We start from the raw sequence: 11,869 nt of genomic DNA, 5'->3' as shown, positions 1-11,869 counted from the left end.
GAGACAGTCATGTGCTCACTTCATTCAATAGATCAACACAATAGCTGCACCATGTTTGGTTAAGTTTGGGTGTGGATACACTTGAGTTGGATCTTGTTTGCTCCTGTCACATGGGAGCCACCTCCAGACTGGTTATATGCCCGCAGGTTACGTTACTGCTACCAGTAAACACTGATGTGTTTATTTTTCATCAGCAGTATTAGTCAGCTATCTTCTACCAATATTATTTGTCAGACCGTAATAGGAGGGAAAGTTTGGGAAAATGTTGAGAAAAATAGTATTGTAATTCATGTGGCATGTATTCTGTTAACAAGACCAAAATCATAAGAGGTATGATAATTCAAGGCAATGTACATTTATTTACTGACCTTCACGATTGTTTCCACTGTATGGTTTCTGAAATGGCCTTTAAATGTAACATTATTTCTGAGTTTGTGAATGTATGAGAAGTGAGCCAAGGGCAATCTTAGTGGGCGCAAAACTTAGTGCACAGCCAATTTGCAGTTGGATCAACTATGTATGTATTAGGCAATGGCATTTGCATTTAGGAACATGCCTAAAATGTTCATGAGATCACACCAACTTGTGGTTTGTGTATTCCAAAGTTGAGCAATAGAGGTTATTAAATACACACATAACTCATTGTTCTCATAGCATTGACAGTAAACCATGCCCATATATGTGCACGCACACACAAACACACACACACACACACACACGCACGCACGCACGCACGCACGCACGCACGCACGCTTTATTGTGGATGCCGATGTTGACAGTTAGCCTTTGAGTTGTGTAGGTGAATACCCATGACTAGGAATAGGCCTTGTGTAGGCACAGCTGTAGGAGGCTAGCTGGACTGTGTGTGTAGAGTGTTAAACTGGTTGTGTGCAGAGCCGGGACGTGGGTGCTGTCTGGACATGATATCAGATATGTGAGAGGTCTCCCTACATGCTCTCACAAGAAAAGAGGCACCACATCTCACTTGCATGTTCTCTCACTTATAGGATGGGGGGGTAAGTGATGTGTGAAGATGTCAGGGAAGATGGTAGAGTCTTTTCCAGAGTTTCTGATTGATTAATGAATGTAACTAGAGTTTCACATTATTATTTCACGTTTCGAATAGTGAACATGGGAACTTCCCCTTCTTCAACCAAGGAGTGTTCTAGCTACCTACAATTTGTTTTAATACTTTTGAGTAATTGCTTTTTAATCTTTGAATATCACATTCAAATTAAACTTCTGGACTTGAACAGTGTTAGTATGCATATGTCTGTGTAACAAACTATCTTAATAAATTCAATTGGAATACATCCATTTTAAGTGGGAGTTTTTGCATGGAGCAATCCGCTCAGATATGATGTAAAATGGGGTAGTGTGCATTGACACTAGCTGCGCATTGACACTAAACAAAGACAAAACTTGTACTTTGGCAAGTTCACTAAACTTCACTTCATTCTTGGTGACAAATGGTTATCCTATGAGGCTTAAGAAAGTGTTATTTGAATCAACTGAAATACATTTTGGTATTTTTTTTTAACCTTTATTCAACTAGGCAAGTCAGTTAAGAACAAATTCTTATTTTCAATGACTGCCTAGGAACAGTGGGTTAACTGCCTGTTCAGGGGCAGAACGACAGAGTTGTACTTTGTCAGCCCAGGGATTTGAACTTGCAACCTTCCTGTTACTCGTCCAACGCTCTAACCACTAGGCTACCCTGCCGCAGCCACTTAACTAAGTGTTAAGTGTTCTTTCAAAACTTGGCCAATATAATTATCTACTACTCACTATAATTAAATATCAACTGTCAATAAAAGCGTCATAAAAAAATTAAGCTTTTATTAAAATGTCATAAAGCCATTTTCCATTTGAAAATCACAGAAAGGCTGACAATGTAATTTAACTAAAGTAATTATGATGAATAAGTTACACGGGTATATGGCATGCCGATGACTTGCACAGCTTAAGTTACAGCAAACAGCACAGCATGTCGCACTGCCAATGATATATTCAGAGCTCAGACTTTGTAACAAGACCGAAATTCGATTAGAACATTTTGTTTTACAATAACCCTGTTGCTTCACATGTCTATTCAAAATGTTAATAATTCAACAACAGAATTCTTAAATTGATCTTCATTTTTCATTGTGTTATACAATATCAATCAATAGAAGAAGAGGTCTAAAATTATTCAGAGAACATATACACAACCCTTTTGTTTGAGAAATAACATTGCGCACATGCCAAAATTGACTCCATCTTTGTGTGTCCGTCATCAGTACAACAACTTGAAAAGGGCTGCCTTATTATCTTCAGTGAATATACAGTGAATATGAATTGTATTACAAGTACAGTAGTCTAATGTTTTTAAAAAATAAAATACAAAATACAAAAACTATAAACTAACTATACTATAAACTATAAACTATACAAATATAGTTTAGAATAAACCATATAGAGTGCCTTCAGAAAGTATTCACACCCCAGTGTGTGGTGAAAGTAGACTAAACCAGTTTTTCTTCTAGGATTTTGCCTGTGCTTAGCTCCATTTTATTTGTTTATATTTGAATATTTGTATTCTGTACAGGCTTTCTTCTTTTCACTCTGTCAATTAGGTTAGTATTGTGGAGTAACTACAATGTTGTTGATCCATCCTCAGTTTTCTCCGATCACAGCCATTAAACTCTGTTTTAAAGTCACCATTGGCCTCATTGTGAAATTCCTAAGCAGTTTCCTTCTACTCTGGCAACTGAGTTAGGACGGATGCCTCTATCTGTGTAGTGACTGGGTGTATTGATACACCATCCAACATGTAATTAATAACTTCACCATGCTCTGCTTTTTTACCGATCTACAAATAGGTAGAGGTATTCATTAAAAAACTGTGTTAAACATTATTATTGCACACAGAGTTAGTCCATGCAACTTATTATGTGACTTGGTAAGATCTTTTTTAATCCTAAAATTATTTAGACTTGTAATAACAAAGGGGTTGAAAACTTATTGACTCAAGACATTTCAGATTTTACATTTTTATTCATTTGTAAATGTTTTGAAAAAACATCATTCCACTTTGACAATATGGGGTATTGGGTGTAGGCCAGTGACAATGAAAACTCAATGTTATCCATTTTAAATTCAGGCTGTAACAACAAAATGTGGAAAAAGTCAAGGGGTGTGAATACTTTGAAGGCAGTGTACATGTCGCTTTGGCCACAGAAAAAGAAATAAACAATAATCGAGGCACAAACAGATCCCTTGATAGACATACAACAAAACATAATTACGATAGCTGCTACACCATTACATTCAACCTTATATGCATATTCATAGAACATTTATTTAACCTTTATTTAACTAGGCAAGTCAGTTAAGAACAAATTCTTATTTACAATGACGGCCTACCCCGGCCAAACCCAGATGACGCTGGGCCAATTGTGCGCCACCCTATGGGACTATGGGACCCAATTAACAATTGTCCTTTTCGATAGAGTTAAAATGCAGTAACCACAATGACTGGTATTCCAGTTGAGCTGCAAGCTGGTCAGCAGGACAATGCATTACGAAGCACAACAGTAAAGGCAATCTTAGCTATTCCATAAAATCAAGAAAAAAATACATTCTACATCGAAACTCCAGGCACCATTTTTCATCTACCTATCAATTGAGAATTGTTGCTATTTTGATCCATTCAAATTTTCAAAAAGTAAACATAAAATGTAAAGATCTTGATGAAAATGTATATTTTCTTTAGTTTCTCATCAACATTTTAATGAATTTCAACCACTTTAAAATGGACATACAGCAATCATTTAAAAGCTCACTACATTAAATAACACATGATTTAAAATCACATTTCATAGAGAATGTTTCACACTGGACTATATTTAGTTAGTAACTTACTCTGAAGAGATAGTGATTGTGTCTAAATAGGCATTTGGTATTTGGTAGTCTAAATTCAGTGTACTTGTCTTTAGCTGCCATTTTCCATAAGTCAGACTCTTCCCACACGCCAGCTTCAGAAGCATCTGCATTTACCAAATTTTGTTTGGTTATCCTTAGATATATTCTCAAGACTTGCCCAGAGGGAATTGTTGATATGATGTCAATTTTGTATTTTCGATAAAAAATAAATCAGTAAAATGCACCAAATGGATGTCTTCAGTATTTTACAGATAGAAAGATTTTTTAAAAGTATTTATCTACAACCTGCTCTGTACAAGTCCGGTCCTGGAGTGTCTTAACAAAATGAAACCAAAATATTTAAACTGACTTTATCCAGTGTCCAGAAAAATGGATTTGCGCGATATGGAAATATGAGATATTGCCTCGTTTGTATAATTTAATAAAATATTTTGGAATAATTGTAATACAAAAAAGGATTACATGTGTCTACATTCAACTGGTAAAAGTTGATTGTGAAAATTACACCATGAGGGTGTGGTGCCTAACCTTATGGTGCTGGAGCCGCCACCTCAAAAGCATTCTCATTTGGTAACCCCAAGATCATTCACAGTATGTAAAAATGTCCACTATTCAGACTCTGTAAACACCACACTTGCTGAGTATCAGGCTTGAATTAAAAAATCTGCTATGTTACATTGATCGCAATTATCATCTGTGCAATCGACAGCTTTCCACTTTGCAGATGGATACAGAGCTGATCCATTACAATTTGCAGAACAACACTTTCACCCAGAGGGAACGCTTGATTTAAATACTGGCACCCCTCTCAACCAAAAGCTTGCACAACAATGCACATTGATGGCACAAGAGCCAAGGCAGGAGCGGCTGCTCCAAATTAGAGATGTTCGCTGTCTGTCCACCAGTGTAGCGACTGTCAGTGCACATCACTCAGTGCCACCTGTTTAATGACCAGAAATGACCTTCAGGTGGCCGGTACCATTAGCAACTTTTGCTAGGTTGGGGTAGTGAAGCCCCATTGACTCCATCTCCAACCCCTTCCCTTTCGATAAAATGGCAATTGATTCAATCCTCAGTGTCAGGCTGGACCCCCAGCATGATGTGGAGCTCTTCGGCCGAGTAGCCCAGAAGGTTCTGCAGGTCGCAGACGAAGCGGTAGACGTAGCGTTTGCCCGATGTCTTGTGGATTATGTTCTTGTCGTAATAGTATCGCAGGCCACGGCTCAGCTTCTCATAATTCATCTTGGGTTTGTTCTTCCTGCGTCCCCAGCGTCTAGCCACCTGGGGGAGAGAGAGAATGATAAACACCAATGGAAAACAGAACCGTTTACTTCATATTGATGTTCTCTGATAGCTCGTGTTGAATACTTTTCTGGTCCTGTAAACCCTTTTGGCATATCCTCCACAACCTGATATACACATATTGTATGAGGACAATTGACACTCACTTCATCTGGGTCGGTGAGTTTGAACTCCCAGCCGTCTCCAGTCCAGCTGATGATGGCCTGACAACTCTTATCAGTCAGGAGCTCCAGCAGGAACTGCCACAGCTGGATAGGACCACTTCCTGTTGAGAGGAAAAAAGAGGCAGAAGGCGATCAAAAGGCATTGTTTGCTTATACTCAACTGCAGTGTACTGTTTTGAACTGGGGTTGAAAGAAAGATGGATAGTATTCCATACAAGATGAGATGTGTTTGATTGTGTCACCGGGTTCATGAACTCACCAGTAAAGCCAGCCAGCACTGCAGCAGCTATGACAGGCTTTCCCAATTCCACAGGCTCGTTCCTCTCCTGGACGTAGTCCTTGAAGGACAGGCCCTGCTTCTCCAGACTCAGTGGGCTGCTGTTGTACTCGTCCTCAAAGCTGTCGTGGGACGGCACCCTCTGGTTGTCCGCCAGGGAGGATTGGCTGCCCCAGGAGTGCAGCATGGACTCTGGCCCCTCGATGCTATCCACACTCTCCAATGAACACAAACTCTGGTCCTGGGACAAGACTGTGGTTAAACAAAAAAGAAGAATGTTTAGTTCACCTGAAACTGGATTAGGTTTAGGAACTATCACTGAAACCAAACACCTTTTAGGAATCGCTTACGTGTTGCCTTGTTTTTTTTTTTTTTTTTTTTTCTCTAATGTGACTTTGATCGAAAATTAACACTAATTAACATTGATTAATAGTTTATAGTCAACAGTGGGTTTGCCTACTCACAGGCTTTGGAGAGGTGCCCTGTGCCTGGGTTGCTCCTGACATAGCCGACGTTGACCGTGCTCAGCTGGGGCTTGGAGAACATGGAGAACTCCCGATCTGGAGTCAGCAGGGCGGTCTTGTCTGAGGTCTCAAACAGCTCTCTAAGCAGACTGTCGTTGTTGTCAGGCACCTGCAGGGCACACTGGGTCTCCTCCAGACTAAAGCCTGCAGAAAGAAAAGAAGAACAAACAAACGCCCACTTAGCTCATCTCATCACATCTACCTCAGAGACATCTCTGGACAGCTTAAGGCTTCTGTTGTTCAAATGAAGCTGAAGCCAAACTGTTTTGTCTATCTGATGTTTAATTAGATTTGAAGCCTCTGGTGGTTAGTTTGTTTTTCTAATGGACACTCACCGCTAGAGCTCATCCAGTTAGTTACGGAGGGCACAACACTGCTGAGGCTTATGGATTCTTCTTTCTCTTGACACTCTGGAAGAGAACAATGGAGGACAAAAGTCAGGAACCAGCAGAAATAATGTTATTTGATTTTAGCGTGTATCTTTAAGCCAAAGGGTACAGTAATTCCACAGGACAAAAAAAACATTTCCACCCAAATATAACATTTTGATAGGTGTCAGAAACCTACTCTTTCCGCCATCTGCCTTCCACACAAACACCATCTGACTAAACCGTTCCAATGCCATTGTTACCTTTCATCATCTGGTCCAGGTGCTCCCACAGGATGTCGCCCACAAAGTCTGGAGCCAGGTCCAGGAAGCTCTCCTTACCCAGGTCATACAGCTCCTGGCCGTTCATGTCAAACTTAAAGAAATGGACGTTGGCCAGGCTGAACTCACTGGCCGCCCAGTGCAGCCACTGCATCACATGCTGCTTGGTCCACTTACGAGGGTCTGTGAAAGAGAGAAAGTAAAAAGATATAAGGCTTAATATAATTTCAAATTACTAAAAATTTCAAGCACAATTCTATGGACACCTCACCAAAATACACCAGTCTTCATCTTGATTTGACTTAACTAGGCTTACTTTTTAGTGATTAAAGAAAACTCGAAAATGAGCCCAAAATGTCTTTGACCTCCAATCCAAATTGGGTACAGAATTAGCAGGAAATACAGCAAGGAAACAAGCACAAAGTTAACTTAATATCATCCTTGTAATTTAAAAAAATAGAATGGAAATTAAGAAAAAGGGAGGACGATAAGTGATAGAATGAGCAGGTGTAGAAGGTGACTCACTGTTGGAGATGCCATAGCAACGTTGGACCTTGGAGAAGCCACTGAAACTGTCCTTCAGGGCCTGACTCATCACTGCCTTACTGCAAGGGGTCAACAGGGGAACAGAGCAGGGGCCCATGTCTGGAGAGAAAAAACAAATGTTTGCTTACTCTATGAATCAACCATTCTAGACCTTTCTTGTGTCATAACATAGTTTAATGTTTCCACAGCACCCGCACCCCTCCTCAACCCAACCCCCCAAAAATAATAAATAATAATTTTAAAAAACTTTTGTGAACTAACACTCACACTTGACTTTGCTACTTTATTGAGGAAAAATATATTTACTATGACTGTGATATGTGGTTGTTCCACCTAGCTATCTTAAGATCAATGTACTAACTGTAAGTTGCTCTGGATAAGAGTGTCTGCCAAAAGCCCCAAAATAAATGTTAAACCATATATATTTAAATAGGGTTCAGGTAGACTAAAATGGCTAACTGCCATGGACCTGGATGGGAGTTTCACTTACAACGTTTGGGTTCAGGATAATTGTTAATCAAAAACTATTTAACCACAAATCAACACTTGTTTTTCCGTTAATCATTAATTAAAAATAATTTGTATGCCAGCAATCAGTTGATCTACATTGTTAACTTTGTGACATAATGTCTGGCTAATAACTGACTAATAGAGTTGTGAAGAGTTTGGTCTGACTTTGGGCTAGGGTGATTAGTTGGTATAGGTGTTATGAAAGTGACTGGTGTAAAGTAGAGGGCTCTCTCTAGTGATGTGACACTCATTCGTAGGGTGTGGTGGTGGCATACCGTGTGAGAAACAGTTGAGGCCAGAGGGCACCTCCTGAAGAGACTGGTCATCGTCTGAGGGGAGGAAGTATCCAGAGAACAGAGACATGGGATCTTCAAACAGGTCAAAGGCTGCCTGCCGCTGTAGAGGACAAACACATAGGAAAACAACACACTGTTAGTTAATAAAAAAAGACACAAATTGTTTTCTTTGGCCTGATCATTTGAGAAAGCCCCATACTACTGTATGTCTACATAATTGGATAAATTAGGTGAGACAAGTATAGCCCTGTCCTGATGACCAACAGCTGATCACCCATAGATACTGTGAATCATTTAGGAAAAACTTAATTCACTTCTTCAAACAGAGTCTTATAAGATAACAGAGCAGGCAAAAGCAAAGAGAGAAAAAATGCTTTATGTGGGCACTCCCTTTCAGCAGAACCAATCTGTCATCATTAGTCAAACACATCAGGCTTTTCATATTCTCCCAGCCAGGCTGGACAACCATATATGGTGTTCCTGTTCCGTAGCGTAGCAGACCTAGAATCTTCCCTTGAGGCAGCTGGCATCCGTTCAGCTCTGAGCAGTTCAGCTCTGAGGGTTCACACAAACAGCTTGGGCGGCTGCTTTGTGAGAAGAAAACAAACTCCACCCACTCCTCCCCCTCCATCAGCCTCTCTCTCTTTTCCCTCTCTCTCATCCCCTCTTCAAATCAAGTTAGGGAAACCAGACTCTTCTTCACAATTTGATTAGCTAAGATGGAGCCCCTTTGAGACGAGCTCACTGTTTGAAACTACACTGTACCCATCTCAACATTAGCCCTTTACAGATGCAGATGAGACTTCTAATGACGTTATACTACCAAGCCGCACATGAAACCTTAACAAATCACTAGGACATTGATAGTAGTGATGTACGCTAAAGTGGCATAAGTCTAATACTGTAAGGCACTTATGATTTTTTATTTAAAAAAATTGAGGGCTAACTCCCCACACTCGAGGTGGAGAAAGAAACACCATCTCCTTTGATCCATAAAGTGTTTAATGATTCATCTATTCGTCCTTAGAAAAGGTAGGCTGCCACAAACAGGGCCCTCAAGGTCCCGAGAGCCTTTTTTCTTCCTAGTTGCCAAGGGGACTAATTACTTTTGTGGCAGTAGAGAAGGTGGAAAAGACAGAGACTCTCGTCCATCAGCTCCCCAATTATCCTCACGTTTAATATGTTTGGCTTTATCATCTTTCCTTTCATCTCTTCTCTTATGGAGAAGGAGAATAGCAGCCCCGAGTGTGCTGCGAGACATGCTAGATTTGAAAATAAATCTCTGCTGACATTTGATCTTTGGAAATGTGCATTCTTAACTAAGTAGCCTCGAGTAAAGGGTGGTCCAACTCCAGTCCTTGAGAGCAATTTGGTGTGCAGGCTTTTGATCCAGCCTTGCATTATCAGTTGTGATACAGTAGTCCTATATGTACTATACACAACCATCTCCAGCATTACAATGTATGCAATTGTCCTACTCATCTACTGTAGTAGTGGCACAGCCTTGTGAAGTATCACCTTGAGGCTGGACCGGTAGCAAGTCGACAGAGGGGCCACTTGGTCCATGCTGAGGTCACACATCAGGAATCTATAGGTCAATTCAACAGAAAAACTTTATGAGTAACACTAATACATATAAGTAATGACATCACACTGGATGGAAATTAGTATAATATCTTTCTCTAATGGTTGTAATACATTTTACTATAATGATATTTAATTATATGCAGCCTTTATATGAACTGTTCTCCTAAATAGTAACAACTGCAACAACTACATATTATATTACAATGTCTTATTATATACCGAGCACATAATGGCTTAATAGAGCCTGAATTGCTAGACTATTAAATGATAATACATAATATGCATAAAGCCTGCACATTGAATTCAATAGTCTAATGGACACCTATTCAAAGCAACCTGAACATATTGATATGGCTAGCTTGGGGAATTACTTACCATGACATCACAAATTGCTGAGATAGAAAAAACGCATAATTGTCTCATCGGTCAAAAATGTAATGTTTCTCCGAAATGACTCGGCCCCTCGTCATAGTGCACAGTGGTTCCTCATATTAGATTAGCGGCCGCAAATTCAATAGTGTTTCCATTGATATATTCAATAATTCGTAAAGATTAATATCAGTGTTAAATTAATAATTACCCCACCATAAACCATGGAATGGATTTATCTTTGCGAATTCCACCCCCCAAAATGTTTTCGAAAATATTATGCAGAACAAAAACAAACTATTAAAGTCGCTCTGGATAAGAGCGTCTGCTAAATGACTTAAATGTAAATGTAATGTAATGTATTGAGTCAAATGCCACATTGACAGATTGTCTGGGAATATATCAAAGAACGGTGGAAGATAAACAAATAAGGGAACAACCTACCTACCTGTTGAATTGATCGGCGGCTTCTTAAAACAGCAACAGTGTAAATTACAATCCTTTTCGATATGGAAAAATTATCCTATTCAATATTGTATGTTCACAAGCCTTTTGTAGCCTACTTTCCAGATACAGTAGTGACCAGTGTAAAATGCAATCAAAACAATGCAGTCGTGTTTGTCCGTGTGTGAGTGTGTGGCGAGTGTATCCAGTCAACGAGGAAGTGCAGCTCTTTTTGCTGTTGCTCATAGCGCGCTGTGTTGCACATTCAGTGGGAGGAGCGAGCAGTAAACAAATGGCCAGCAGCAGTGCGTGGATAAAATCTCTCAAGCCAAGCCAAGCCAGGGGGGGGGAAATACTTCTAACAAACTGTGTTGTGATAACTGCGTTGTTTGCTATAAAATGTTTCATATGCCTTACCACCGTGATATATGGGCCTAAGGCCAGAACAACAAGAAGACACAGTGGCAGAATACATTCAACCATACCTTTGTTTCATCACAAAACCGGAGAGTCCACAGAGCGAATTGCATGTAACAAACAGTTAGATGACCTAACATGGTCAATCAAGATAATGTTAAGGGCAGTTTTGGACTAATAAACAACTATTGATTTATAGTGTGTGTGTGTGTGTGTGTGTGTGTGTGTGTGTGTGTGTGTGCGTTCGTGCAAGTAGAAGTCAGAAGTTTACATACACCTTAGCCAAAGACATTCAAACTCCGTTTTTCACAATTCCTGACATTTAATCCTAGTAAAAATTATTCCCTGTCTTAGGTCAGTTAGGATCACCACTTTCTTTTAAGAATGTGAAACGTCAGAATAATAGTCGAGAGAATGATTTATTTCAGCTTTTATTTCTTTCATCACATTCCCAGTGGTTCAGAAGTTTACATACACTCAATTAGTATTTGGTAGCATTGCCTTTAAATTGTTTAACTTGGGTCAAACGTTTCAGATGGCCTTCCACAAGCTTCCCACAATAAAATGGGTGAATTTTGGCCCATTCCTCCTGACAGAACTGGTATAACTCAGTTAGGTTTGTAGGCCTCCTTGCTCGCACACGCTTTTTCTGTTCTGCCCACACATTTTCTATAGGATTGAGGTCAGGGCATTGTGATGGCCACTCTAATACCTTGACTTTGTTGTCACTTTGTTAACACGTAAGTGTGTGTGTGTGTGTGCTTGGTCTGTGTTCAGTAGAGAACAACATTGTTTAAAGTTCAGATAGAAATGAATTGTCTAGATATGATATTTTTTGTCTCTCTGTCAAGTAGGTCTAG

The 11,869-nt window shown here is 39.7% G+C and overlaps 1 protein-coding gene across 2 annotated transcripts; it reads right to left on the bottom strand.

Annotated features, from left to right (window-relative positions):
• Positions 1 to 3,016: 3,016 nt before the first annotated feature.
• Positions 3,017 to 10,818, bottom strand: LOC118391084 (protein C-ets-2-like). Of its 2 annotated transcripts, none has more exons than XM_035782089.2 (10): positions 10,593 to 10,818; positions 9,711 to 9,780; positions 8,172 to 8,292; positions 7,366 to 7,485; positions 6,823 to 7,023; positions 6,527 to 6,601; positions 6,132 to 6,335; positions 5,650 to 5,919; positions 5,373 to 5,491; positions 3,017 to 5,205 (listed from the first exon to the last, which is right to left on the bottom strand). In XM_035782089.2, the coding sequence occupies exons 2-10, from the start codon at positions 9,771 to 9,773 to the stop codon at positions 4,990 to 4,992; spliced, it is 1,389 nt and encodes a 462-aa protein (XP_035637982.1). In that variant the 5' UTR covers positions 9,774 to 9,780; positions 10,593 to 10,818; the 3' UTR covers positions 3,017 to 4,989. The 2 variants fall into 2 exon arrangements, with proteins under 2 accessions (XP_035637982.1, XP_035637981.1); XM_035782088.2 differs by having other exon boundaries at positions 10,597 to 10,818.
• Between the last annotated feature and the right edge of the window lie 1,051 nt (positions 10,819 to 11,869).

This window comes from Oncorhynchus keta, chromosome 12, assembly GCF_023373465.1.
Source record: "Oncorhynchus keta strain PuntledgeMale-10-30-2019 chromosome 12, Oket_V2, whole genome shotgun sequence".
NCBI classification, from domain to species: domain Eukaryota; kingdom Metazoa; phylum Chordata; class Actinopteri; order Salmoniformes; family Salmonidae; genus Oncorhynchus; species Oncorhynchus keta.
Note: the sequence above shows the minus strand (reverse complement) of the source record. Positions and strands in the feature narration are given on the sequence as shown.